The sequence below is a fragment of the Myiozetetes cayanensis genome, unplaced genomic scaffold (assembly GCF_022539395.1).
Source record: "Myiozetetes cayanensis isolate MyiCay16 unplaced genomic scaffold, myiCay2020 scf13, whole genome shotgun sequence".
Lineage (NCBI taxonomy): Eukaryota > Metazoa > Chordata > Aves > Passeriformes > Tyrannidae > Myiozetetes > Myiozetetes cayanensis.
In genome coordinates this window covers 14,905,821-14,933,790 of record NW_026086937.1, presented here as the reverse complement: position 1 = coordinate 14,933,790, position 27,970 = coordinate 14,905,821, and the positions used below count along the sequence as shown (strand labels likewise).

At 62.9% G+C, this 27,970-nt stretch overlaps 3 protein-coding genes across 7 annotated transcripts; 2 read left to right on the top strand and 1 right to left on the bottom strand.

The window, feature by feature from the left end:
• Window positions 1-7,636: 7,636 nt before the first annotated feature.
• Window positions 7,637-10,063, top strand: POLR2H (RNA polymerase II, I and III subunit H). 2 transcript variants are annotated; one of them, XM_050308102.1, is made up of 5 exons: window positions 7,637-7,760; window positions 8,127-8,210; window positions 8,917-9,010; window positions 9,361-9,444; window positions 9,540-10,063. In XM_050308102.1, the coding sequence occupies exons 1-5, from the start codon at window positions 7,688-7,690 to the stop codon at window positions 9,655-9,657; spliced, it is 453 nt and encodes a 150-aa protein (XP_050164059.1). In that variant the 5' UTR covers window positions 7,637-7,687; the 3' UTR covers window positions 9,658-10,063. The 2 variants fall into 2 exon arrangements, with proteins under 2 accessions (XP_050164059.1, XP_050164060.1); XM_050308103.1 differs by lacking the exons at window positions 8,917-9,010; window positions 9,361-9,444 and having other exon boundaries at window positions 9,540-9,637.
• A 363-nt stretch (window positions 10,064-10,426) lies between these two features.
• THPO (thrombopoietin) lies at window positions 10,427-12,580 on the bottom strand. The gene is made up of 5 exons (XM_050308235.1): window positions 12,393-12,580; window positions 11,457-11,584; window positions 11,301-11,387; window positions 10,937-11,101; window positions 10,427-10,831 (listed from the first exon to the last, which is right to left on the bottom strand). The coding sequence occupies exons 1-5, from the start codon at window positions 12,430-12,432 to the stop codon at window positions 10,649-10,651; spliced, it is 603 nt and encodes a 200-aa protein (XP_050164192.1). The 5' UTR covers window positions 12,433-12,580; the 3' UTR covers window positions 10,427-10,648.
• A 7,415-nt stretch (window positions 12,581-19,995) lies between these two features.
• Window positions 19,996-27,806, top strand: CHRD (chordin). 4 transcript variants are annotated; one of them, XM_050308046.1, is made up of 23 exons: window positions 19,996-20,125; window positions 20,456-20,559; window positions 21,073-21,199; window positions 21,606-21,743; window positions 21,829-21,946; window positions 22,847-22,943; window positions 23,050-23,191; window positions 23,265-23,405; window positions 23,904-23,986; window positions 24,075-24,222; window positions 24,320-24,426; window positions 24,511-24,627; window positions 24,714-24,870; window positions 24,966-25,207; window positions 25,290-25,403; window positions 25,624-25,836; window positions 25,918-26,011; window positions 26,131-26,187; window positions 26,297-26,400; window positions 26,539-26,641; window positions 26,760-26,914; window positions 27,075-27,168; window positions 27,322-27,806. In XM_050308046.1, the coding sequence occupies exons 1-23, from the start codon at window positions 19,996-19,998 to the stop codon at window positions 27,387-27,389; spliced, it is 2,853 nt and encodes a 950-aa protein (XP_050164003.1). In that variant the 3' UTR covers window positions 27,390-27,806. The 4 variants fall into 4 exon arrangements, with proteins under 4 accessions (XP_050164003.1, XP_050164004.1, XP_050164006.1 ...); XM_050308047.1 differs by having other exon boundaries at window positions 19,997-20,125; window positions 21,076-21,199; XM_050308048.1 differs by lacking the exons at window positions 19,996-20,125; window positions 20,456-20,559 and adding an exon at window positions 20,589-20,877 and having other exon boundaries at window positions 21,076-21,199.
• The last annotated feature ends 164 nt before the right edge of the window (window positions 27,807-27,970 follow it).

Sequence of the window (27,970 nt, the reverse complement as noted above, 5' to 3'; positions counted from 1 at the left end):
GGCAGCCGGCTGCAGCCCTCGCCGTGGCCTCTGGCCCAAAATTTCCTGGCATGACCATCACAACACTGTTATCCCGGGCTGGGCCTTTCCCACCAAGGTGGGGCCCAGCCAGCAGGAGACACCACTTCCCTTCGACACGGTGGGGTGAGGGGATGTGGTAGATCAGGCCCCCTAGATCTCCATCATAGCAGTGGAGAGGAAGAAACATGGAGTTTGATGCGGAAGGAGACAGTCCTGAGCCCCCCCTTGGTGCTCAGCTGTGCCCCCTACTCGCACAGGGTATGCGGACTGGGGCAAGCATCAGGGCTGGGAAAGGAATAAGCCCCCTGACCCCCAAGAGCCCCCTCACAAGCCCCTCTTATCTTCATGGCAGCCGGATGGAGTCTCACTAGAGAGAGGCTGAAATTTCCAGGAAAAAATGTAAATAAAGGTCCCTGTCCCGCCTGTCCCCTTATCTCAGGAATCCGGAGCGCGCCGGGCCCTTCTCCCAGCCGTATTTCATCCCAGCCATCGCTGCTGGCAGCGAACCAAAGCGTCAGTGGTGGGGATGGAGGGAGGCTGTGCCTCAGAGCCCACCAGGACCCCAGCACCACGGGAGCCACAACACACTGGGTTGGGGTCATCTTCCCACCCCACAGTGCTGGCTGGGTTTAGGATGGTCAGGGGGGCTTGGTACTTCAGATGTCATCACACACCACGCAGCCATGGCGATTCCAGGATGGGGACACTTTTGGGTCCCTGTTGCCCACCTGATGTCCCCAAGCAGTGGGATGGGGGCTCGGCCACTTCCCCTCCCTGCTCAGAGATCAGCTGCTAATGATGTCTCCTGACCTGCTCCAAAAGAACGTAAATTATTCAGCTTCTCATCAGGGCAATTAAATTAGCTTGTCATTGTGGGCCATGAATATTTCAGGGGGGCAGGGGCTGGGGAGTTGGGGGGGTCAGGGCTGGGCTGAGACCCATCCCTTGGCCAGGAGGTGAAGCGAGTGTCCGTTCTCAACCCGCAGGGGCCAGAGAGAGCAGGTAGAAGGGGTTGGGGGTCTCTGAGTAAGGGGCTTGGAAACTGGTGCCCAGATGTCTGGATCCCATGCCCAGCCCAGCCGTTACTCTGTCTGTCTGGGTTACTTTCCTCAGCTGCTGACAGAGGCCAGGTGCCGGCAGCCCCCTCCTGCCCCAATCCTGGACCACCTCCTGCATTCCACATTGCCCCCCTTTTTCGGGGGGACAGCTGAGGGTTGGTGTCACTGCAAGGGGCTGCCTCTACCCTAGAGATCCCAAATCCCCTGTGCCCACCCCTTGCCCCAGGCTGTGCCAACCCCTGCCTGCCGCCCTCCCCGGAGCCTGAGGGTTCTCCGTCAGGATTTCTCTTTCCTTTCTTCCTCGCACTGAACAATTAATAATTTATCCCATAATAAAAGAGGAAACAGTTAATGAGATGAAAACAAGCCAGAAACATCTGCTGGGGCTGCTTTCATCGCCTCCCAGGGCCGCCTGCGCAGGAAGCGGAGGCGGGAGGGGGACGGGGGCGCCGGGGGGGCCGCGGCAGCAGGAGGCTGTCCCCCACACCCAGCCTTCCTCACCACAGCCCCCTCCTCCTCGGGGACCCCCAGGCCAGGCACTTTCTCCCCACTGCACCATCAAAACCTGGCTGAGACCTACCAGGCTCAGGTCATGAATAGCACTGGGGGTCCTGCCGTGAGGATGTCACCCCAAGATGGGTAGTGAAGCCATGGTGTTGCCCAATGTCCCCAGAGTTGTGCCTCGGCTGCTGGAGGGGGTGTCCCCCATCTTCTCTGTCCCCAGACTCCACAAGCAGATGTTGTTCATTACTGCTGATCCAATCTCCAGTGAGCAGAGATGCCCCCAGGACCCGATACTATCAGGGTGGCAACAAAACCCCAAACCCTCTTGGGGTGCCAAGAGGGACACGTGGGGATGGGGCACGGCACCCTGCCAGCAAAAAGGACTGCAGGACTGACCCCAGGACTCTGTGCTTTGCTGAGATTTATAGGGTCCTAGGAGGGAGCTTATTTTGGGACCACTTATTTCAGAACTATGGCCTCACAGCATGTGAGGAGAGGTGCAAAGGAATTCCCACAGCCAGGATGCAGTGGGGATGCTGGTGGGGATGTGGGATGCTGGGGAAAGAGAAGGCAGGGAAAGGGCCACAGAGGAAAAGGGACGGCCAAGAAAAGGAAAGGCAGCAATGCCTGGAGACTGATGATGTGCAGCCAAGAGGTGGGCTGGAGAGAAGAGTCTGTCCCAACCAGTCCCACCAGCAGCTTGATCATGGGAGGGGACTGTGAGGACCCCATGGAGGCACCCTGGGCTTGGGTGATGCAGGGATGGGGCTGGGGTGGGGCTTTGGGCATGGGGCAGCAGGGTTTGGGCAGGACGTTCCAGCCCTCCTCTGCTTCCAATTTAGCTGATCCTTGCCCCAATCCCTGCAGCTCCCTAATCTATTTGTCTTCCAAAGCCATTAAGTTGATTCTGAGCCCAGCAAAATCCCATGGCTTTCATCCCAGCCCACCCTCCAGCTTGGTGGGTTTGGCAGGGGCACAGTGGGCAGCTGCCAGTGTCCAGCACAGAGGCTCTTGTCATCATGAAGGAGCAGGAACCCGCTCCTGCAGATTCCCAGTCCAGGCTCCAGCAGTCCCTGGGTCCCTCTCAGGGCCTGGTGCCACTAAGGGCCGTCGTGGGGACAGGCGAGAGTGATGACAGCTGGGGAGATGGCCTGTCCCTCTGCCAGCCCGGACAGGCACCCGGCCCCGTTCCGAGAGGTGCTGCGGAAAAACTGACATCAGCATCAGCTCAGAGGAATTTGGCCATCCTGGCCCATCCCAGCTGACAGGGACAGGGGCGTCTTACACGCACCATAGCAGACTGGCAAAGTGGGGGGAGAGCTATAAGCCCCTTTCCTTGCTGTAGCTCTTCCCAGGGCCAGGAGCAGCCAGAGGGTCTGGGAGCATCCCCAGGGTACAGTTGCTGACTCTGCTCCCCTTAGAAACATGTCCCTCCATGCTCTGAGTGCAGAGAACAGCCAGCTCGTGACGCTGGTGACACCCGTGTACCAGCCAGGGACAGTGGTTGGGGTTGATTTCTCCCAAACCCCATTTTTTCACCCAGGACCTCTGTGAGAAGAAAGAAGGTTCTAAATCCTTTCCAAGATCCCTTGGGGCTGTGGCCCTGTCACCCCTCAGTCTCCTCTGTCCCCCACCCCAAAGGACACGTCTGGCAGTCCCTAGGGTGGCTGGTGGCAGGTGGTGATGAGGAAGCTGCCGAGACATGGCGACACCCCCCAGCTGCCCCCATGCCGAAGACCCTGACATCCTGCTCCCCTCCCCCAGTCACGGTCCATCATCTCCTCGTTCCCAGCCCGGGTAATTGGTGGCCTGGTGACAGACGGGTTCATTAACAGCTTAATTTCGGCTTCATCTCTTCCTTCCTGACCCTCAGCCCAGGTGGGGACCAGCCCAGCAGGGTGCAGGGATGGGCACACGGAGGCCACATTGCTGCACCCCATGGGGGCACCCGCGGAGCTGATGGGAGATCACATGAGTGCACACACATGTGCAACATGCACGGGCTGGCAGCACTGCCCTGGGCAGACCACACGGCCCTAATTCCCTGACATCGAGGTGTATGGGGGGACCCCCATTTCTGGGCATGGGGACGGTGCCACCCTGCCCCATACCCCACTGGGATGGGCAGGGATGCCACGGTGGGAGGTGCCCGCAGGTGCCGGCGGTTGCCCACCTTCCCAGCCTCACCCTGCCCTTGTTTGCGTCAGTAACGGTGGCGGCGCTTCGGCTCCTTTGTGCCGGCAGATAACAGGGATCGCTGCTTCCTCTGAAGCACCGGCCGCCAGCCCGGGCACCGCTGCCGTCCCGCACCCAAAACTGGACAGACAATACGGGGATATGAGCAAGGAGTGAAGGCGGGGGCACAGTCAGCGTTGCAGGCAGGGATGGGTGGCAGGTACAGGCAGGGTTCCAATCAGCAAGTATGAGCACAGGGTGCGGGCAGGGGTGCAGGCACGTTTTCCTCCCCCACTGCTCCTCTGCTTTGTCTTTGGGTCCATATTGCAGCCCAGGAGCCCGCCACCAGCATCCTGTCACCAGGGCAGGGCCCAAACCCCTGTCCTTGTCACCCACCCAGCAAAGGCAGCTGGCAGCAGCCCACAATGGCTGATGTGGGCCCCCCAAAGGCCGCCCCAGCGGATGGAGGCCTGGCCGCCTTTCAAAGGCTCTTGTGTTGTATAATTTATCGGCAGAAGATAACAGACCAGGGACTAATGAGGGAGGGGGTTGTACCCCCTCTCCAGGGAGCCTGACACCACGGGCACTGGAGCTGCCAGGATCCATCACACTGAGGGCATGGGCAACTCCCTGGCCAAGGCAGGACAAGGGGACGCTCCAGTGAGTGCCATTTTGTGCTGGGATCTTTTGGGAGCACCCCAAGGTAGGGGCAGAGATGGTCCCACTCTGCACCTTGCTTTGGAGGTGCTGCCTGCCTTGAGCAGAGACCCCAGGGGCTACTGCATGACCAAGGGGAGCTGGGTTCAGTATGTGGGGGGCTCTTCAGCCCAGTGACTCATACACAGCCCAGCATGGGGGAAGGGCAGCAGGCATGATGAGGGCAGGAGGTAGGGAAGGGCTGGTCCCACAGACAGAGGGACAGCACCTCCAAAGGGCTCCGGATCTAAGGAGGGTTTGTTTAATCCCAGATAAGGAGGCGATACCAGGCACCTGGCTGGCAAACTGGCACTCCCTGGGCAACGGCACCAAAAACAGTGCCGACTCCCCTGGCTCTCACCAGTGCCTGCACCAGGACCGTCTGTTTGCCCCTGGCAGCACGGGGCTGGCATTAGCTGGGCACATGAGCCCCTCTGGCCACCCACAATCCTGTGACACAGCACGGCATGGCATGGCACATGGCACGGGGTCAGCAAGGCAGCAGGCATGCGGCAGAGCCAGGGCAGATGGGGATGGAGTGTGAGGGAAAAGCAGGGTGTCCCATCCTCTGCCAGCCCTGGCCGGATTCACACCAGGGCCAGCCCTGCCCCGGCCAATCCTGCCCCACAGGCTGGCCAGGCATGGGGCCAAGGAAGGGGCTTGGGGCCAAGGAGGGGTCTTGGCACCACGGCCCTGCCACACAGCCAGCACCCGGGAGGTTCAGGGTGTGCCAGGCTCCTGCTGCCACTCCGATCCTGTGGCATCTGGGGGGCACCTGGAAACAACCCCCCGACACCCCCTCCCCAGCTGGCCCTGCAGGCGGCTGTGTGCCCATGACCCGCATGTGGGGCCGTGCCCACCTGTGCCCAGGGTTGGGGCTCAGCTGTGCCACGAGGGCAGGGAGGCAGTGCAGGCTGGCGGGGTCGGTGGGTAGCAGCACCCCTGGGGGGCTGCCTCGCCAGCTGGTGAGCACAGTCCCAGCTGCCTGCTGGCCTGCACCGAGTGTGCCAGGTCTCAGCAGGGTCAGGCAGGGACAGCCAGGTGGGATTAGCCCTTTGTGTCACCCTGCAGTGGCCCTGAGAGCATCCAAGCAGGGAGCACAGCTGTGCCAGAGCCCCCTCATCCTGAATCACACCAGGGTACCCCTGAGCACAGTGGAGGCTGGCACATGGACTCCTCCCAAAAAAACAGCCCTGGACCCCATACCACTACGCCCCGGCTGGCCCCCGCCTGGTTGGTCACATCCCTCCAGGATGGCAACCTGGGGATGCTGGAGGGGGCACTGGTCAGACTGGTGAGCCTGGCTGTGGTAGGACTCCGCGGCTCGGCACACCCTGGGGGTGCTCTGCCACATTCGGTGTGTTGCTGCCACCCCCTGGCAACCTCCATAGCCTCAGGTGCCCCCCGCAGCCCCCACCCAGGGGTGCCCAGGCCCCCCACAGCCCAGCCCTAGACCCTAGACAAGCACGCAGGAGCTCCTCGGGGTGCAGAAGGGCACAGGGACACCGGGGTGGGAGGTTCACACCCCAAGCTTTGCACCAGGTGAGGTGCCTGCCCTGCCCATGGCCTCACATTCTGGCAGCGAGGTTTGTACCACCCCCCCCCCCACCCGAGTTTGGGTGGGCAGAGTGGGGAGGGGGCTGGGGGGCTTGGGAGGGATCACCGTCCTGGCGATGATTAGAAGGAGCCGAGGTTACGTCCCAGCGCATTAGAGACTGTCCCTGCTGAGTGCCACCGCCGCGGGGTGACCCCGCCGTGAACCGCCCGCACCCCCCCAGCAGGCCACCAGCCCCCTCCAGCAGCACCCCCGCCAAGCCGGTGTCCCTGGTGTGTCCCCGCACTGCCCCGTTCCGCTGCCTGCGCTGCAGGCTTTTGCGGGGATGCGCTGACACCGTGTCACGGAGGGGACACGCCGTGGGGAGGCCACACCTGTGTGGGTCTGGGCACCACAGACATCCTGTAACAGGCAGTCTGGTGCAGGTGCAGGGTCACCTCGGCTCTGGATACCACCACGGACCACCTGGAGATGTCTGGCTCACGGGGACAGCGTGGGCTATGCCCCACCTCGCTGCAGGCATCAGTGCCACACACAGGGACCGACCTGTGTCCCATAGATGTCCCCACTCACGGAGAGCTGCTGGCATGTGCCGCACACACGGAGCCGTGCCACCTGCCCTCCCCAGTCCCTGTTACACCTGCCCGCCCCACCAGCCCCTGTGACAGCACCCTCTGGGTCACCAGCCACGTCTGGGCACCCGCCGCCCAAAGGAGGAGAAGGGTCCCCGCTGCCACGTCTTGCCTGAACCAGGGAAAAATCTGTTTCGGCAGGCTGGCGGTGGCATTCGGGGAACGGGGAGGGAAAAGGGCTGAACTCCTGAACCCGCGCCGGCGGCTCCGACCAGATGCCAGGCATGGAGCATCCCGTGGTGCCCGACGTGTGAGCAGCCCCCGGCCGTGCCAGACCCCCCTGCTCCCCTCACGGTTCATCGGCAGGACACGGGTGACGGTGTCACACGTCTGCCCCCCAACCCCCACCTCCCCGTCGCTGGCATGGAAGGGGGAAGGAGCCGGTGGGGGCTGCAGGCTCTGGGGCCATTGCTGGCTGAGCTCGCGCAGCTCATCACACCGATGCCTGGCTGCGGCCGGGGAACGCAGGTGAAGCCCCTCTGTGCCACGAGGGTGGGACGCGGGCTGCGAGACCGCCACGGGACAGCCCAGACCCTCCGCGGGGGCAGCTTGGACCCCCTCGAGGGGCAGCCCGGACCCCCGCGGGACAGTTTGGACTCACCCAGGGACATCCCGGACCCCATCGGGGACCCCCCGGGTCCCCCCCGCCTCCCCACCCCGGACCGGCCGCACGGGGGCGCTGCCGGGGCCTCTCCGTGCCCGGGGGCGGGGCCGCGGCGCGCGCGGCTCCATCCACGGCCTCGCAGCGCCCCCTGCCGGCCCCGCCGGGGCGGGCGGGCACTAGGACCGCGGGGCACCAGGACTAGGGCGGGCACTAGGACCGCGGGGCACCAGGACTAGGGTGGGCACTAGGACCGCGGGGCTCCCGGTGCTGGCAGGGAGGTCGCCCCGCCCGCCCTGAAGCTGCTTCCGCCCGGCGCTGGACGGGAGGGCGCGTCATCGGCGCGCGCCGGGCGGGAGCGGGAGCAGGACCGGGATCGGGGCCGGGACCGGGACCGGGATCGGGGCGGGGATCGCGATCGGGGCCGGGGCACGGAGCCGCCGCCATGGCCGGGATCCTCTTCGAGGACATCTTCGACGTGAAGGACATCGACCCCGAGGGCAAGAAGTTCGACCGTGGTGAGTGGGCCCCGCGCCCTCCCCCGTCCCCTCCCGGTCCCCACTCCGCTCCTCCCGCCGGCGGTGGCCGCTGTGCCTCGGCCCCTTCGCTTGTTTCCTTCCCCCGGAGCGTCCCGCTTCCCCGGGCATCCCCAGCCCCGCTGCTGTGCCCCTCCCGTCCCCGCGGTCCCCGGAACCCTCCTTTCTCCGCCCCACCGTGTTCCTCTGCCTGCGCACACCTCCGCCAGCTCCCACGCTCCGGCATCCATCCCCGCATCCACCCCCAAACAGCTCGGGTGCCCGACAGGGGCGGGGAGGGGGCCCTGTTCCCACCCAGCCCCCGGGGATGTTCTCTGTGCTGGTCCCTAACTCTGCTGCTCTCCCCAGTGTCTCGCCTGCACTGCGAGAGCGAGTCCTTCAAGATGGATCTCATCCTGGACGTGAACATCCAGATCTACCCCGTGGACCTCGGTAAGCCATCAGGCTGGTAGCCCAGAGAGGGTCGGCCAGTGTCAGCTTTGGTGGGGGAGGCCGGAGGGGCACTCCGAGGATGGAGCCCGAATTTGCTGTGAACAAGAAATGAGTTGTCCCAGACTTCCTTGGGCCCCTGTACTGTCCCAGGTCACGGGAGCTTCTGGGCACTCTCAGTGTGCTGGAGCTGAGCTGGGTTCTGGTTCACCACCCTGTGTGTGTTTAGACTCACCAATGTCCCATTCCACAGAGGCACTGTCTGGGGAAACTGTCTCACCTGCTGATGGCCAAGCTTTAAGGGAGACCTGAAATGAAATTCTGCAGCTAAATACACTAAATGGGTCAAAAAGAGAATTTGCCCTCAGTGAGGCACAGAAGAGCTGGAACTGGTGCTGCAGGGGTCACGCTGCTGCCCAGGATCCAGCCAAGCTCTCTGGGACTCTCCCTATGAATATTTGGTTGTGTCCCCCAAAAACACCAGAAGTGGTGTCCTGGTGTCTCTGGTCTCCTCCATAGTGTGGGGAATAGGGGAACACAGAATTCAGTGTGACCTTTCGCTCATTCCCCGCAGTCCTGGTGGAGGAGTGGAAGCAGGGGCAGGGCTTTTCTATCACAAGTAAAACACCTGCCGGGGTGGGCTATCTACCACCACCCTGAGTTCTGGCTGTGCTTCTACCTTCTCGCCTCTCCTCTGCCCTCCTCCCAGGGGACAAATTCCGCCTGGTCATCGCCAGCACATTGTATGAGGATGGCACCCTGGATGATGGCGAGTACAACCCCACGGATGACCGACCGTCCAGGTACAGGGCCCAGCTGGGACCCATGTGAGCGTCAGTGGGGGAAAAGGGGAAGTGCTGGGATTGAGTGGACATCAGGAGGGATTTCTTCACAGAAAGGGTGATTAAACATTGGAGTGAGCTGCCCAGGGAGATGATGAAGTCACCATCCCTGAAGGTGCTTGGGGAAAGACTGGGCATGGCACTGAGTGCCGTGGCCTAACTGACGTGGTGGTGGTCGGTCAGTGATGATTTCAAAGGACTGTTGCAACCTGATTGATTCTGTGACTGTGCGAAACCTTCTCCCAGAAGACACTGAGCTGGGGGTCTGCCTAGGTTTGATCCCTTGGTGGCCTCACACTGTGCTGTTGCAGGGCAGACCAGTTTGAGTACGTGATGTACGGCAAGGTGTACCGGATCGAAGGGGACGAGACCTCCACAGAGGCAGCCACACGCCTGTGAGTGCCCTGGGGTGGTGTGGGGGGCACTGGGATCTCCTCTTGGCTCTCCCATGGAATTCCCTGCTCTCATTGCTCCTCTCCTCCCATCCCAGCTCTGCCTACGTGTCCTACGGGGGGCTGCTTATGCGACTGCAGGGAGATGCAAACAACTTGCACGGGTTTGAGGTGGACTCTCGTGTTTACCTGCTGATGAAGAAGTTGGCCTTCTAGCACACCTCCATGGCTGCTCCACAGACATCCTGCTGGCGAGCAAACAGGAACCCTGAGACCCCAAATTCTGCCACAGCATCCATTCTGCCTGGCCTCCCTGGAGCTGGGGAGAAGGGAGCAGTCCCCCGCTTCATCCCAACATCTTCTGACTCCTGCTGGGATCTGCAGCTCTGTTTGCAAGGAGAGAGATGCCTGACATCCAAGTGGAGACGGTGCCATGTGTTCCAGTCCTGCCTGATGGCATCTCCTCACCTCCACCTTCCTGTGCTCAGCAGCAGGCTCAGCCCTGGCTCTAGCCAGGGGCAGCCGGACTGGGACAGCTGCCTGCCTGCCTCAGGGCTGGGGACAATTCCCTCAGGAGCCCAGGCAGGCTGACTTGGTTTTGATTAAACTGGGATGTTTTCTAGTCCTGGCTCTGCTTGCTGAGAGATGAGGCTGGCAGGGAGTGGATACACCTGCACAGGGCACAAAGGGGGACCCTGCCACTTCCCAAAGGATGGGGACTCCACACCTACCCCGGACTCTGCTCCAGCCACCACTACTGTGGGCACGGACTGTGCTAGGGCTGGGAGGGGCAGGTGGGTGCCAGGGTGAGGAGTGGCAGCTCAGGCCCTGTGCAGGGCTGGGCCGGAGTCCGTGCAGTGCTGGTGGCTGCCGCGGGAGGGAGCAGGCGCTGGGCAGAGCTGGGAGCGTGTCCCAGAGGGGCTGCTCCTGCCCCGGGCCCGGGGGGAAGGACACACACAACCCTTTAGAAAAATAGCTCTTTAATCAAAAAGCATTCACAGTAGAGGTGCCTGCCCAGGTGGGAGCAGGGCCTGTGCCCACCCACGTGGGTGTTGCTCTTTGCCTTTGTGGGCTGCATGGTCTCCGAAGACTTGAGGAACAGGAGCCAACCCTTTCCTTGTGGGCATCTTCCTGGGCACCCAGAGCACAGCTCAGTGTCCGGCAGGATTGCTCCAAAGTCACATTGGGGTGAACCCTGTGTGCAGCTTCACCGGGCCCCGCACGGAGGGTCTCTGTTGGCCCCCTGTCCTTGCTTGCACAAGACCTTGGCCAGGTCATGGAAGAAGAAGCGCAGCTTGCCCTGCACCAGCTGCCGGTAGGTGAGGAAGATGCTGGTGATGTGGGTCTGTTCCATGGAGTGTGAGGAGCAGCTCGGCTCCCAGTGTCCTGCCTGAGGGGCGAGAGTGGGACAGAGGGGTGACAAACACCGTTGTGCCCCACGCAGCCCAGTTGGCACCTGTGCCATGGTGGTCTGGCCCATGTGGGGAGCTATTACCTCCCAGCTGAAGGTCTGCAGGAGCAGGAAGAAGGAGTTGGTGTGTCGGTAAAGCTGGCTCAGCTGCCTTGCCCCACACTCCTCGCTCACCTGGCCCAAGGCCCCTGTGGCAGCACCCACCAGCAGGGACAGGTCACACAGGATCTCCCGCCGCTTGGTCTCATTCTGAAGGAGCAAATAATGAGTGGCCTGAGCCATTCCTGTGCCCACCCTAGGTCTGGATGGGGTCTTCTACCCTCCCCATGCCACCAGGTATGCCCACAGGCATCTTGCTTGGCATTTCTGATGCTTGTGCCAATCCAAGGTGCCTTCTCCAGTCCCATGGGCACACCAGTGCCAGCACCCTCCTCCCAGCCCCTCTCACCGATTTGGATTTCCACTGTTGGAGGCTGAACTCCACCAAGGGCAGCACGGCAGGGCAGCTGAGCACAGGCAGGGCCTGGCACTGGCCCTAATGGGGAGAGGAGATGTTGAGGAGCTGTGCGTGTTCCTTGGGTTTTGGGGGGGACTGTATCCTCACCACTCTCTTCTCCATGTCTTTGGCCTCCAGGATATACTTCTGGATGAGCCTGTTGTCACAGACCAGCCGCTGTGGGCTGGCACGGTCTTCCTTCACGTGCAGGAGGAAGGATGTGAGGAGGAGCAGTCCTGGGGAAGATGGGGTTACCTTGGGCACTGTGCCACCCTCCCTGGGCAGCACCAGCCCAGGGCCATGCCTGCAATGGCAAGCCTTCCCCCCATCCCAGTGGCGGCCTCAATGACCCTGTGGTGAGTGTGCAAGGAGAGGTCTGGGGGCTGAGGAGGGCCTGGTACTGCCCTGTAATCAGTCAGCACAGGGTGCCCAGTGCTCACTGGGGAGAGCCGGGGATTCTGTGCCAGTGGCAAGTGCCAAGGGGCCCCACAGCCATGTCTGTGCCAGGTTTTTCAGCCCTGCTCCAAGCAAGGGAGTAGAGCTCCACTCCCTGTCCAGGCCAGGGCCAGCCCTCCAGATCTGTGCCAAGAGCAGCTCCGGGTGTCACATGTGCTTCGGGAATCCCAGCCTGCAATGTCCCACAGGGAACATCTGGTCCTTGCTGCTGCCCTGGCTGAGTGCTCTCCTGCAAGCACTGCCTCCCCCAGTGCTGCTGGCATGCCGCTGTGCCCAGGGACTGCCCATCCTGGCAACAGGCATCTCCTCTCCACAGGCCCTCCCTACGTCCTGCCTCGCTGCGTGCCCTGGCACTGCACCTGTCCCCAAAAGGCCTTGGCACAGCCTGTTTGCCTAGGATGGGTATGGAGAGATGCTTGGCTGCCCTCGCACTCTGGCCGTGGCAAAGTCCAACCAGTCCAAAGCCACCCTTGTGGTTTGGTGCCCACCTGTGGGGCTCATCACGCGGGGCACACTCTGGCTCTGGGGCCGCAGCCTCCACTGTCCCTTCCTGCGCACTCCCGTCCCCCGTTCCAGCCGCGCACTCACTGTTCAGCTCCATGCTCAGCTGGGGGCTTCGGCCCTGCATCTTCCGCCCTGGGGCCAGCGGCTGCTCCCCGGCTCCCGTCCCCCTTCCATGGAGGGCAGTGTTGGCGCGGGCTCCCCGCGAGCCGCCCAGCCGGGACGGAGGGCCGGAGGCCGGGAGCGGCCCCGGGACAGCGCGGCTCTGCGGCTCCGGCCCGGCCGCCCAGCCGAGGCAGCACGATTTCCTGTTGTGTCGCCGCTGACCTTCGAGCAAAATCACATCAGGGGCCCCGGGCCCGGGGGACGGCTTCCTGCCTCCCGCCGCTTCCTCCCTTGGCTCCGGGCTAGGGAAAGGCGTCCCTGGGCGCCCTCGGTCGCTGCTCACCTGCCACCCGTCCTGAGCACTCGGCAGCCGGCGCCTCGGTGGTCAGTGCCTCTGCCGTGCCTGTCCACGGGGTGGGGGTGTCCCTGGTACCTGCAGAAGGGATGGCGTCAGTGACCTTGCACTGGACAGCCCTGGGAGCATCAGCTCCTGGCTGTGGCAGACAGGTATGAAAGCCACTGAAGATCCTCTCACAGAGGTGACCCCTGTCCCTGGTGACCCTCTCTCAGAGGTAGACTTCATCCCTGGTGGCCTTTTCCCAAAGTTAGACCCCATCCCTGCTAACCCTCACTCAGAGTTGTGGTCTGATCCCTGCATCCATCACCCAGAGGCAACATGGGGAGCTTGAAATCCCCAGGGTGGCTGTGATGCACAGAGATTCCTCTAAGCTGGGAAGGGTGATGGAGCACAAGGATGTGGCTGGCGCATGATCCCAGGGCTGTTTCACTGGGGGTATTGATTTAGAGTGCAGTGGGTGGGAGAAGCACCGAGGGCACGTTCAACACCAGGCCCTGGCATGGCCATGACATCCCCCAGCAAAGCCAGCCCCCACCAGGCACTCTGAGTGGGGTTGCAGAGCCTCATACCCCTGTGTACGTGAGTGTCCATAATGGCACACGGCACACACCCCCCACGTGCACCCTCAGACCCACGTGTGCTCATGCGCACTCCCCTGGCACGCGTCAGGCCACGCGCCCCGATAACCCCCCGCCCCAGCAGCCTCCCACAGACTTCCCCTTGGGGGACACCCCGCTCCCAGCCCACATCCTCTTGCTCCCAGTCTCGCCATAGCCCGTGCATTTCCTTCTCACACCCCGGCTCTCGCACACGCTCGCACGTTCCCACCCCTGTTCCTGCGGCCGGCGATTCCCGGCAGTGCCTGGCCGGGTGACAACAGTCAGAGTAAACACCCAGCGCTGCTCCGCCTGCCCCAAGCCCTGCTCAGCCCACAACAGCCCACCTTGCGGGGTACCCGGATGGGGGGTCCAGTGGGTGCCACAGCTCCAGGAATGAGACTGGCAGCCCAGCCCGCCTGGGCACAGCCGGCGGCAACTGGACCTGTGAGCACCGGGGTCAAACACCTCCAGGTTCCCCCCGCCTGGCCCATCTGCGGACGTGACAAGCTGCAAACACACCAGTCAGCACCCTCAACCCCTCTGCCAGCGCTGGCCCCAGTCCCACCACCAGCCCCATCTTAGTCCCTGCCATGCTCCCCTCTGTGCCCATGTCCCGTCCCTCCCTGGCAAAGCCATTGGCGACGCCAGGTGCCCTGCATTCCATCTTCATTAGGCAAACAAACCCATCAGGGGAAACTGAAGAGCAACTGGAAACTGAAAGTCTAATGGGGTCCCACGGGCAATGAGGCACCCTAAGGTGCCCATAATAGTCCCTTCACTCCAAAATGCTCCTTTTCAGACATGCCAGAAGCTATCGGGCAGTGTCAACCTGTGCCCGTAGGCAGCCTGGTATTCCTCTGCTGGAAAGGGGGATGCCAGCATTTGCTGCCCGTGCCAGAGGGGCAGAGGAGGATGTGTGTGTGTGTGTGAGCCCCAACTGCGGGCCCCAACCCGATTCCAGGGATGCTGTGTGCCGTGGAGGGAGAGGGTGCAGAGGTAGTGAGGCACAGGGACCCTCAGAATGATGCAGGGGCTCCATCCAGGCAGCCAGGGCTCTGGCAGGGGACAGGAAGCCAGGCGGGGGCCGAGGGACTGCACAGCTGGCCGGATCCGGGTGCCAAGTTTCCCACCTCTCCTTACAGGGTGCAAAGTGCCGGGAATCCCGCTGCAGGGGCAGCCGTTCGCACCCACTTTGCCAAGGTGCTGAAGACAGCAGGAGGTGCCAGGAATCAAGGGAGGGGGGGGACGAGGGGGAAGACACCGGGTTAGGGGGGAGACTGTGGATCGGTGGCACAGCTGCTGTCCCCGCGGGCCACCCAGATGTGCTCAATGGGTACCCCCAGGATGTCAGTGCAAGGCCGGGGTAGCATGGGAAGCAAACCTGGCCTTCCAGCGGCAGGGAGGGGGGTCCCAACCCCCTTTGAAGCCCCCATAAAAGGGTCTGGCATAAAGGGAAGAGAAAGTCAAAGGAACAAAGGGAGCGGCTAATCCCGGCGTGAGCAAACAGCCCCGTTTGCTCAGGGCACAGCTGGCCCCGGGGCCAGGGAAAGGAGCACAGAGGGACTCTGGGGGTGCCAGGCAGCGGGGGACTCTCTACCCGGGCTGCCCCTCACCGGGCACGGGCAGTCCACGAGAGCAGAGTCCCTCCTGGATCCTCCAGGCTTTTTTTCTATATTTGCAAATTTCCAATAAACATCCGTGGGCAAATCCTCCTCGAACTGCTCCCATACAGCTGTCCCAGGAGAGCACCGTGACGCTGCTGGGCAAAGGGACTTGCAAAGGGCACCTTGGTCAGGATGCTGCAGCTTGGGGATGAAGGCTGGCACAGTTTTTCCCACCTTTCCCAATTGCCATCAGGCCACTTGCTGCCCAGCACAGAGCCCGGGGGGCTTCCCAGAGGATGCCCATGGGCAAACCCTCCAGCTACTGCTTTGGGCAAGGGCAGCTTGTGTCAGTAGCTCTGCTGGCACCTGGGGTGATTCCACTGTGCCCCTTCTCCCATCTTGCTCCTCATCTGAACTCCTCACTCCAAAGTGGGGCACAGGATACGCCGGGAGGGCACCTCATCCCTCTCCCTTCATCCCATGGAGTCGTGAAGGGGTTAATGCCAGGCAGCCGAGCCGCAGGTGGGCGCAAGAATGAAATTCCTTCTCGCTGTCCTGCGAAGTCTGGGCACAAATATTTGCCTGCATGTCCGGTGGGGAGGGGGGAGACCACCATCGCTTCTGGGAGCTTGCTAATCCCCATACCAAACAAGGATCCCCCATGCCCTGAATGCCCCCCACCTTCCTCCTTCTGGGGTCACTCCACAAAGCCTTTGAGGAGGGGACATTCGGGGCCAGGGGGACACCAGCACCTTTGGGTGCTCCTATGAGCAGGGAGCTCTGTGGTGTTGATGGTGCACTGGGACCGGGTGTGGTGTTCAAGGGCACTGCCAGGATCTGCTTGGCAGGGTAGACGAGACTCTTTTGGGGTCTCCATTCTGCTCCCTGAGCCGTGGCCACCACACCAGGATGGGATGAAGGCGAGAGCCCCAGCCGTGCCCACCATGACAGCAACGCACCCTCTGTAATAAATTCCACATGTTCACAGACAGAAAACATCCACTTTTCCCCCATCCAGCACCCCTCAAACTGCACCCCCCTTCTGTACCTGCCACCCCGAAAACCCCCTCAATCCCCAGACCCCCCCTTAGCTTTCATCTGGGACAGCCCAGCCCTGCAAGTCGCCTACCAGTTGTGCAAATATTGCCGGAACAGCTGTAATCCCTGTGTCCAACGTGAATTATGAGATATTTCCACCCATTACGACAGCCCCCCCCACCCCGCCGCGTGTGTGTGAGGCCAGGGGGATTAGACACGGTACAAGCCGCACTCAGCACAAAGCTTTGGGGAGGTTGACGGCTCTCCACGCCCCGTGACAAGGCGGGTCAGTCGAGGGGGGCTCTTTTTGGAGAGAAGGGGTGACCCACACGCCTTCCCATCTCCAGGTTCATGCCTGGAGCGGGGGCGGGATGCCCAGGAGGCAGTGGGAAGCTGCGGGAAGAGGGGGCTAGAGCATGCAGTTTCGCCATGACCCCATCCCTGGGGAGCAGAGGCTCCTTCCTGCCGCCCCAAACCCAGCTCATGTTCAAAGCCGAGAGCAGGCAGTGGCTAATGAGGGCAGACAATAGGAACTGCATGGGGCAGAGCATGGGTGAGGGCCTGCTGCAATGCCCCCTTGCCAGGCATGGCACAGCCCTAGCACCACGACCCTCTGGAATCCTCCACAGAACCCTCACCACTGGGCAGGGCACGTGCCCACGAAGCTCTGGCAGCACTGCAGGCTGTTCTGGGGGGCACCTGTGGGGCATCCCACCCAGGCTGTGCTGAGATGGGATGATACCTCATGGGACCACCACCTTCCCAACAGGGACAAGCCAGTGCCTGCTCTGAGTAGAGGTGGCAGAGGGGTGCGGGTGCCAGGTGGGGCAGTTGGGGCTGACTGTGGCCAGCTGTCTCCATCCTGGTGCAGCTCCAGCTGCCCTCAGCCGGCAGCCCCGTTGGGGATGTGTTGACGCCAGGCCCGGCTCCGGAGCCTCAGAGCTGCCTTTGTGCAGGGCGCTGCTGCTCACACACATGTGCGGGTGCTGGAAAGCAGCTGGCAAGACCAGGACCCTTTCCCAGCGCTGTCCTCAGCAGGCACCACCCCTCCCCAAGAGCACAGGGACCCCCCAGGTTCTGGCAAGCAACTTCTGCCCCTTGATGAGGGGGGGGCATTTCCAGGGGCAGATCAGGCTGTGGACAATGGAAGTCCAGGCATGCCTGGGGCATCCATTTCCTCCCTGCTCAGGTGCCCCCACTGCAGTGGCCATGCCCCCTCCCTGGGCAGGGATGCCCAGCACCCACCTGCCCTACCAGGCCCCATGCCAGCGTACCAATCCAGGGGCAGCCTGGAAGTGCCAGGATACATCTGCAGCCCCTCTCTCCCTCATGCTGCCACGCTCTGCCTCGGATTCCCCCATGTGGAGAGCTGCAGCCAGAAGGGTTTCCCATCGCTCCTTCCTTTCCCTAGGAAAAGGGAGGGAGCTTCCCCCATTGCTTCCCTGTGTCCCGCAGACGAGCCAGGAGACTGTGACGAGCTCTGGGTGCACAGAGCCAGCACTGGATTCCTGGCACTGGCGGGACAGCTGGGAGCCATCACCCGCCTCCTCCCTGCTCAGCTCTGCTCACGTTCCGCCACCCCCAGGGCCGCTGCCGCGCTGCAGCGGGCACCGTGAAGCAACGCTGGCACAGCCACACAGACCCCAACCCTCCCCTGCCCTCCACGTCACTGGATCCCAAGCCAGCGAGGATACCGGCAGAGAGGAGAGGGGACAGGTCAGTGACACTGCTGAGGACAGCAGGGTGGGAACAGGGACAAGGGATGCCATGCTGCCAGGCATGGTTCCTGCTTGCAGAAAGTGCTTGCAAGCAGCAGGGTGTCGGGCACAGCCATGCCCGGGGGGATACCCGGGAGGATGCCTGGGGTCCTGGCAGTGTCCCAGCCCTGGCTATGCTGACGGGCTGTCCTGCCTGGGGAAGTCCAGCTGCTCCTCATTGCCTTCTGCCAGCTCCTGCCAAGGGCCAGGTCCCCAGCATGGCCAAGCCCCCGTGCCCCACTGCCCTCCCTGGGAGAGGTGCCCACTGCATGGGGACGTGTGCCAAACTGGGACACAGAACAGGATGGGGCAGACATGGGTGAGCTGGGCATGGTCAATCCCACGTGATCTGCCACTGGGGGCACAGGGAGGTGGGCTGCAGGCCCCCCCAGCCACTCAGGGGCTGTGGGGAGGCCCAGGAGGAGCTTTCTGGGGAGGCAGGGGCCTGTTGCGTTCCAGCTGTGCTGTGTTTCCCTAGCTACACCGCGCAGCTGGCCGGGTGTTTCTACCGCCCGGAGTTGATTTTGGCAGCCCTGCTCTTCCCCCTCCTCCCCTCCCCACCCGTCTTCCCCACACCGGGCGCCTGCCTGCCATGCACCCACCACCCTCAGCCCCTTCCTGCCTCCCCTCGGCAGGGGTGGCAACAGGGACATGGGTGACACACACTGGCCCCACTCCTCACCGGCTCCCCCTCCCTAAAATTCATGCCTCAGTTTACCCAGCTGGATGATGCTCTCCACAGGTTTTTCCATGGTGTCTACTCACTGCCAACCACTGCCACCCTGGCCAGCCCAGGCACATGTGGGTGAAGAGTAGGGCTGGTGCTGGGTGCTGCTCTCACAGCCCCCTCCCCACCACAGCTGCCCCCTCCAACCCTGAGCAAGGGAACCCAGGCATCCCAGCTCCTGTGCCCTCACAGCCACTGTCACTGGTGAGCAGGAGCCCAGGGTCTCACTCTGGAGGCTTCCTCTGCCCAAGGTGGGCAGCGGCTGGAGGAATTTAGGAATGTCGAGGGCACAAGTTGCAAGCTGTGGGGGGTGTATGACTTTGCAAAGTGCAGTGTGGATTGGAGGGTGGGGGTGGGCTAATTTGGGAGTCCATGCTCAGGGGTGTTGAGTGGATGGAGGATCCATAGTCCCATAGAAGGGCTGGATGCAGGGAGAGGTCTGTCCCACATGGGGTCCATGTTCTGAATGGGACTGTGGACAGGCAATGCCCTGCTGTACCCCATGTCCTGGGCTGCCAAATGGCCTGGGAGCAGTCTGAGTGGATGAAGGAGTCCCCAGGATGTTTCATGCCCAAAACAGGGGGGCAGTGAGCCCTGGAAGGACTCATGACTGAGGGTGGACCGTGTGTATGGGGAGACCCCAGGATGCTCTGTTCCCAGTAGGTGCCCCATGCCAAAGAGAGTATATGGATTGTGAAGAGGGGCATTTGAATGGGTGTGCCCTGCAAATGCCTTATTCCCGAGGTGGCTTATGTGGATGAGGGACTCCCTGGGGGGCTCATTGCCTAGGAGAGGGGCATGTGAATGGGGGCATACCAAGGATGCCCAGTGCTCTGAAACACCCCAAGGTCTGTGGGAAGGGGTGTGTATGGTGGTGGTGGTGTCTCCACAGTGCCCTGTGTCCCAGTTGGTGTTGTGTGAATTGGGAGAAGGGGGTCCCCAAGATGCCCAGCCCCTAAAGGTGCCCAGTGCCCTGAGGGAGGTTTATATCATAGAATATCATATCATATAGACCTGATTGCGTTGGAAAGGACCTTAATGATCACCTAGTTCCAAGTCCCATCCCTCAGGTTCCCCATGCCCTGTGGCTGGCATGGGAGTGGGGATGTTCTACACTCGGGGGTACCCCACGCCCAGGGCAGGGAGGGCACAACGTATAGGGGGGATTCCCTGCCCAGCGGGGCAGCCACGTGCCCCGGGGTGCCGCAGGACAGGACAGGACAGGACGGCCCGTGCCCGGCGGGAGCGGCGGAGCCGGGGCCGGGGGGGGTGTCGGAGCGCGGCGGGGGGCGCATCCCCCCCGGCCGGCCGCTGCCTGCGCCTCATTAGCAGGGCCTTTGTTTGCACAGGACTCGCAGCTCCCGCTTGCCCATGCCGCCGCCTATAAAGCGGAGCCGGAGCCGGCAGCCGGGCAGAGGCGGCGGCAGCGCCCGGCAGCGCCCGGCCCCCATTCCCCGCCGCCGCCCCCGGTCCCGGTCCGCCCGCCCCGGTCGACCGGCACCATGCGCGCCGCCGCGCTGTTGCTGCTCGCCCTGCTCCCGTTCCGGCCCCTGCCCGGCCGCGCCGCCCGCCCCAAGCTCGCCCTGCCCATCCGGCCCGACACGGACCCGCTGCCCCCCGGCGGGGCGGCAGGTAGGAGCCCCCTACCCTACACCCCTCCTCTTCCCCCGCTCCGCGCTCCCCTCGTCCTGCACCAGCCCCTGCCGCGCCCCACTTCGCCCATCCCGCGTCGGGCACCTCCTCCCTGCCACCCGCACTCCCGTCCGTGCACCGCATGTCTGCACCCCCCTCCTCTGGCATCCCGCCCCGGGCCCCGCGGCTGGCCGGGACCGGCACTGGGACCGGCACCGGGAGCGCAGCGGGCGGCGGGGCGGTGCCGGCCTGTCCGGGGGTGCGGCAGGGGGGTGTCCGCGGCCCGGAGGTGACCGGGGACGGCGGTGGGTGGTGGTGATGTCTCCGCAGGCTGCGCCTTCGGGGGGCACTTCTATGCCCTGGAGGAGACGTGGCACCCGGACCTGGGGGAGCCTTTCGGGGTGATGCGCTGCGTTATCTGCCACTGCGAGCCGGTGAGTGGCCCCGCAACCCCCTTTGCCCAGCAGACCCCCAGGACCCGACCCTGCTGGGGACGGGGCTGGCAGGGAGAGAGTTCGACCTCTCGTTCAATACAGCCCTTTCTTTCCTTCTCCTTCCCATGGAAGAGAGAAGCGCGATCCTTCCAGCCAGCCGGACACCTGGATGTCCTCCCCCGCGGCAGCAGGGAGGAGAAGGGGGGTTTAAAGGATCAGGCTTCATTCTTTCTCTCTCTCCTCGGGGATGGCCCCCGGCCTCCTCCCTCCCTCCGAGCAGCCCCCCGAGGCCGGGACTGGCGGGGCCACGCACAGCTGGTCAGGGGGCTGGGGGCCGTGGGGAGGGGAGCCCGGGCTTGGCTGTCTTACAGGCAGCTGGGGGCTGTGCAAGGTGTCCGGGGGCTCCAGATGGGAAAAGCCAGGCTGTACCGGGAGTGCATGGCCTAGCACACCTTGGCATGGCCTGGCACACCTTGGCATGGCTCTCACAGACTCTTCTTGGTCCCCCCTCAGCAGAGGAACCGCCGGGGGAAGCCAGTGGGGAAAGTGAACTGCAAGAACATGAAGCAGGACTGCCCCGTGCCTGCTTGTCCCCGGGCCACGCTGCTGCCTGGGCACTGCTGCCACACCTGCCCCAAAGGTGAGGACAGCAGGTGCCTTCCTGCAGGGAATCCCCCAGCACCCACAGCATTTCCCGTGGGCCTGGGAAAGGGGGCACTGCACACACGTCTGAAAAGAGTTGATTGATTTCTTATGGAAGTCACCAGTGCCTACAATATGTCAGGCATGGAGGAGCTCTGTAAGGCACTGTCATCCTTGAACCACCCTGAAAGGGGTGCAGGGAGGGCACACAGGGCTAAATGTCCATGTGTCTGTGCACAGTATGCCCCTGCACCCCCATTCAGAGACCCACAGTAATTCACAGGGCACTTCTCGGTCTAGCTCAGGAGGGGAGATTTATTATTGTCCCCCTCCCTGAGCTCTTGGGCACAGGTAGCCTGGTGTGATGGTCTCCCCTTGTGTCCACCCCATGCCAACATTGCCAGGCCCCCCAGAGAAAAACCTTGCACCCCACTTGGACACATTTGAGTACTTCCAGGACAAGGAGGATGACCTGGACAAGCCCTACAATGACCGCTCCTACCTCAGCTCCGAGGGGCTGGCCCGTGACGATGCCCGCACAGGTGAGCCGCCAGCCCACCTGGGCAGCAGCGGGGGGAGGCACCGCACCCCTCTGTGCTCCCAGTCACCATCAGCATCCCTCCCCAGAGTTTGTGGCCTTGCTGACAAGCAGCCTGGAGCCGTGGCACCCTACATCCAGTGCAGTGGCTAAGGCTCGCTTCACCCTGCTGCGCTCATCCCTGCTCTTCTCCATCAGCTACGAGCGGTGAGTCCTGCTCCCCACCCCCTGCCCAGGCTGGCACAGCAGGCAGCTCTTGGCTCTCAGCAGGGGATGCTACAGTGTTTGTGCCTCAGTTTCCCTTCTGACATCCCCTGTTGTGATGCCACAGCCCTGCATTGACAGGGTGAGAAATTTGGGGAGGCAGCAGCGTGCTGGGGCTCCAGCCTGGGTCAGTGGCCGGGATTTCGGCACACCCACGGCGCCGGCCTGGCCTCACCCATTTGCCTCCAGGTCTGGAGTGGGAACAAATGGGAACAGCTCCAGGGCTCCTGTGGGTGCAGCTGGCAGAAATGCTGTGCCACCCTGCAGGCTCTGCTGGTGGGCACCACCAGGGCGCTGCTGCCAGGTTCCCCTATTTTTGCCATGCCCTCCCCGGATGCCTGCCAGCGGCAGAGCCTCTCCTCTCCCTCCCTCCTCCTGCTCCAGTTTCTTCTGTTATTCCTCGCTTCCAGGCCCCTTTGCATAGTAAAGTGGTGACTAATTTCCAGCTCTGACTGGGGGAGCCAAGTGGTGCCGAAAATGCTTCTTATTTACAGCCTGAGCACTCAGCTCCCAGCAGGTCCGGTCCTGCTGCCTTTCCCAACTGGGACCCCCATTCTGTTCTGTGCCAGTTAGACTCTGCTCTGGGTTAGGGGAGCCCAGAGGACCCCTGCCAAGCTGGCATATGACAGGACAGCAGTGTTGGGCTAGTCCTGGCATGGGTGGGCAGAGCATGGCACTTGGCACCCCAGGGGAACCCCGTCCTTCTCCTGCCCACCCCAAATCCCTGGGTGAACCCCATGTACCCTCCCCAACACACCCCTATGCCTAATTCTGAGTACGGGTGGTGCCAGTGGAGGAAGGGGGCCAGGCAATTGGTCTTTGTTCACCCTCTGGTGCCTGCAGGCTGGGGCGGCCGAGCCGGGTGCGTTTCAGTGACCCTGAGGGCAACGTGCTGTTCGAGCACCCCGTGCAGAAGAGTGCTGCCCCCGAGGATGGCATGGTGAGAGGGGCTGGGAGGACAGGGTTGCGTGGTGCCCCTTCCACTCCCTGCCCAGGTGTGCGGTACCCCCCAGCCCCTGCCCAGCCCTTTCGTCTGTCACCCACAGCTCTGTGGGATGTGGAGGACAGTGTCCAAAGCCAATGTCCAGCTGCTGCGGGGGGAGCAGCTCCGTGTGTCCCTCATCACCCGGGCACAGCCCTCCGGAGAGGTCCATGGGCACATCCTCAAGCACCGGGCACTCTTCGCAGGTAAGTCCAGTTCCTGCATGCCCACCCACTGGGTGCCCCCAGAATGCCCCTCATGCCCCCTTTCTCTGCACAGAGACGTTTGGTGCCATCCTGACCTCATCGGACCCCTTGCACCTGGGTGCTGGGGGCATGGCCATGCTGACACTGAGCGACACTGAGAGCAACCTGCACTTCATCCTCATGGCCCGGGGGCTGCTGGAGCCTGGCGCTGGGGGTGAGGGCAGGCAGGGACACCCTGTGGGGCCTGGCACTGTCCAGAGGGGGCTGCATAGGCTATAGGGGTGCATGGCATATCTGTGGCTCAGGATGCATGGGTCAGCATCTATGGAGCCAGGATGGGTGTCTGAACTAGGTGTAGGGCTCAGGGTGGGTATAGGGGTGGATATGGCAGGGAATGTGAAGTGTGAATAGGGGTTGCTGTGTGATTTGGGGTGTGTGGTGTGCACCTATGGGGGAGTGTGAGGCCAGGGGATGCTGGAGCATGTATGGAGTGTGGGGGTCACTGTACAAGAAGGATGGGTTTGGGGTGTGGGTGTGCAAGGATTTGGGGAGTGCTGGAGGGAGTGGTGAGGGTTCAGGCATACAGGGCAGGTAGCTGTCAAGAAAGGGGGGAATGGGTGCAGGGGTTTGGGGGTGGTAGGCACAGAGGGGTGGTCTGACAATGGTTGCAGACCACTAGTCCAGTGGGTCCACTTCCCTCTTCCCTGTCCAGAATCCTCCTCAGTCCCACTGAGGGTCCGCATACTGCACCAAGGCCAGATGCTGCGGGAGGTCCAGGCCAACATCACCAGGGAGGTAAAGCCACCTGCTCCCCTGCATGCCCTGACAACCACAGTGCCCAGAGCACCAGGGCTGATCCATGGCACTGTACCCCCCTTGGCAGGACCCCGACTTTGCAGAGGTGCTGAGTGATCTGTCCGCCCACGAGCTGCAGTGGCTGGTGCAGGGGCAGCTCCGCATCGTGGCCGAGACGGAGGGCCGGCACTCTCGTCAGCTGGCAGGCACCATCACCACCCGCCGCAGCTGTGACAGTGAGCACGGGGCAGGCGCCCTGGGGTGCAGGGGGGTGGCCATACCCATCCCGCTGTCAACCTCACCCACCCCTGTGCCTCTCTCCCCGGGATGAAGCCATCCAAAGCGTGCTGTGCGGAGCAGACGCCCTGATGCCGACCAAGACCGGAGCTGTGGGCTCAGCCAAGCTGGCACTGCATGAGAATGGCACTCTGGAGTACCAGGTAAGTGGTGGGCACCCATCTCCCTCACAAGGATCCCAGGGGCACCTACCACCCTGGCACTGCCCCTTGACACCCTGCCTTCAGGTGCGGGTGGTGGGCACTGCCAGTGAGGTGGTGGGCATCACGCTGGAGACCAAACCCCGACGGAAGAGCAAGAGGAACATCCTGTTTGACATGACACCCAGCTACAAGGATGGGCTGGTGAGCACTGAGTGACAGTGGGGGGGTGGCACAGAAGCTTTGGGTGAGTGGCCATCCCAACCCGTGTTGTCTCCCACTGGTGGCAGGCCTGGGGTGCCTGGCAGAGCCCAAGTGCCCGTGATGCCCATATGCTTCTGCAAAACGAGCTCTTCCTCAACGTGGCCACCAAGGACTGGGCGGAGGGTGAGCTGCGGGGCCAAGTCATCTCCTTGCCCTACAGTGGGCTGCTCGCCCGCTACACAGGTATCCAGGGACACATGGGGTGGTAACAGGGGGCAGTGGGGCAGCCCTCTCACACACCACCCCCACCCTCATGGCCCCTGTCTATCTGTGCACAGAGATGCCCGTGGCGTTGGCAGGGCAGCTGGTATCCCCCCCAGTGAGCAGTGGCGCTGGGGGGCATGCCTGGCTCTCGCTGGATGAGCATTGCCACCTGCACTATGAGATCTCAGTGGCAGGGCTGGGACGCCCAAGTGACGGCACTGTCAGTGCCCACCTCCACGGGGTGGCCGAGCTGGGCGAGATGGGTGCCCGCCCCCACCAGCACAAGCGCCTGCTCAAGGGTTTCTACAGCACTGAGGTGAGGGGGGCACCTGGTCGGGGCACCCCATGGCAGGGCCTGGGCCAGATCTCACCGTCTTTACCTCCTCTTGCCCTGACAGGCTCAGGGAGTGGTGAAGGACCTGGATGCCGATCTGCTGCAACACCTGGCCCAGGGCACCGCTTTCCTGCAAGTCAGCACCAAAGCACACCCCCATGGGGAGATGCGGGGACGGGTAGGTCCTTATCAGGGCAGGGCATCCCTTCCCATCCCCACTGCTGCCTAGGGTCCCCAGCTGGGTGGCACTGCCTGGAGCAGGGTGGAAGGGCACAGGATGAGGGAAATGATGTTGCATGGTTCCAGCATTACAGCACGATGTGTTCTGTGGTTGTGGGTGCTTCCTTCACCAGCCTTGACCATGGAGGGTAACAAAGTAACCTCCTGTCCCCTTCCAGGTGCACATCCCCAATCAGTGCCATGCAGGAGGGACCCGCCTGACCCCAGAGGAGGCCCTGGGTGAGGCCCAGCTCTCGGAGGGTGCTAAGACCAGGGACCTGGAGCAGGTGAAGAAGGACCCCAATTCCTGCTTCTTTGAGGGTCAGCACCGGGCACACGGCACCCGCTGGGCACCCGACTATGACAAAAAGTGCTCCATCTGCAGCTGCCAGGTACAAGCCAGGGGGATGTGTTTTGGGGGCAGCGCCCATCAGTAATGCCCCTGTAATGAACCCCATCCCTGCTGTCCCCAGAAACGCACAGTGATCTGCGACCCCATCTTGTGCCAGCCCCTCAACTGTACCCACCAGGTACACCCTGAAGAGCTGTGCTGCCCCATCTGTGAAGGTACCTGGGGCATAGAGGGGTTTCCGTGCTGAGGGATTTCCTCTGAGAACAAGGTCTCTCTCTGAGACTTTACTGCTGGCACTGTGTGCACCCCCTCATGGCCTTCCTCTTCCTTGTAGAGAAGAAGAGAGAGCAGGAAGAGCTGAAGCTGGAACGAGCACGGGACAGTAGTGAGGGTGAGTCTTAGTGGGCACAGGCTGAGAAGGCAGCTCTGCTCCTCTCAGCCTCCCCAACACCCTCACGAGGGCTGTGCCTTCCTCTTCTTCCTCTCTCTTTCTCTCCCAGGCTGCTACTTTGATGGGGACAAAACATGGCGAGGCTCTGGCACTCGCTGGCACCCTGTTGTGCCCCCCTTTGGCCTTATCAAATGTGCCATTTGTACCTGCAAGGTGAGTGCAGGTTCTAGACTTGCCCCCCAAACTGGTCTGGCACCTACGGGTGCTCTCAGTTACTGGGCAGGGACTCAAACCATGGAGTGGGCTGCCAGCCGCCCCGTGCCTCCCATGAACCCCATGCACTCCCTGCAGGGCACCACGGGTGAAGTGCACTGTGAAAAGGTGCAGTGCCCGCGGCTCACCTGTGCCAACCCTGTGCGGGTCAACCCTTCCGACTGCTGCAAGCAGTGCCCAGGTACCTGCACCCCTCCTGTACCTTCCATTCCCCCTTCATAGCCCCTCCATGCCCCCACTGGCAATGCCACGGGGTGCCCTGCCACAGGTAGGCAGCCTCCCCCTGCCCTCTCCTGCAGCCCCAGAGAAGAGTGTTCCCGAGCTGGCTGACTCCATGCAGGCAGATGGGCCACGGGCGTGCCGCTTTGGGCGCCGCTGGTACCTCAACAACGAGAGCTGGCATCCCTCCGTGCCCCCTTTTGGGGAAATGAAGTGTATCCTGTGCTGGTGTGTGGTGAGTGTGCCCATCTGGGGCAGCAATAGGGGAAGGTGCCATTGTGCCAGTCCCCAGGGCTTTGAGGACGGGTGGAAGGGCAGCACTCCAGGCACCCACTGCACCCTGAGGAGCTGCTGCCCCCCAGCTGTGGTGCTCAGCCCCTTTTTATGTCCTTCAGTCAGGGGAGACACACTGCCAGCGCCAGGAGTGTCCCCCATCTGCCTGCGCCAGCCCTGCCACAAGGGACAACCCCTGCTGTACCAAGTGCCGTGGTGAGTGCTGCTGCTCACACGTAGGTGCCGCTCCACAGTCTGCTCCCCTGTACCTCCCAGGACCCTTGGTGCTGAGCTAGGGCTGGCACAACGACCCCACATGCCCTCATGGAACATCCTGTGCCCGTTCCTCAGCCCATTTCCTCCCCACAGCCCTGGACACCCCCTCGGATGCTCAGGAGAAGGTCCTCGATGACAAGGTGGAGGCATGGAGCCACTGAGCAGTGACTGCTGCCTGGAGCAGGGCAAGCACACAGTGAGGCTGGGTGGCAGGGGCGAGTCCCCGCTGCCTATTGCCCCTGCCCGCCCAGCGTGGGGGGCACAGAGGAGCACAGCGGGGTGCACACGGCCAGGCCCCCAGACTGGGCACCCCATCTCAGCATGACTGTGATGCCAGGACTGCCCTACCTGCTCATGCCAGTGGGCATAGGCTGGGCTCAGAGAAGTTGGGGCACCTGCTGCCCTCCCCCTCCAAGCCCCACTGGCCAGCGGGCCTTGCGCCCACGTTGTACATAGTGTAAAATCCCTCTGGCCCCTGTTTGCTGCACCCACCCTGGCTCGGCTGGGCTTCTCATGTAATTTATGGTGTCTGTGGACAGGGGTCAAGATGTATTTATTAAAACGAGAGATATTGCCTACCTGGCTCCTGTCTCTTCCTAGCAGCAGCGGGCCCATGCTGAGCTCCAGTGGGGTTTGCAGGCCCTGGAATTGCTGGGGTTGAGGGTGTGTATTTTGTGGGGTACAGGACATGGGAGTCAATGCCAGGCTGGGGCCACACCTCATGGGCTGTGGGGTGGCGCTG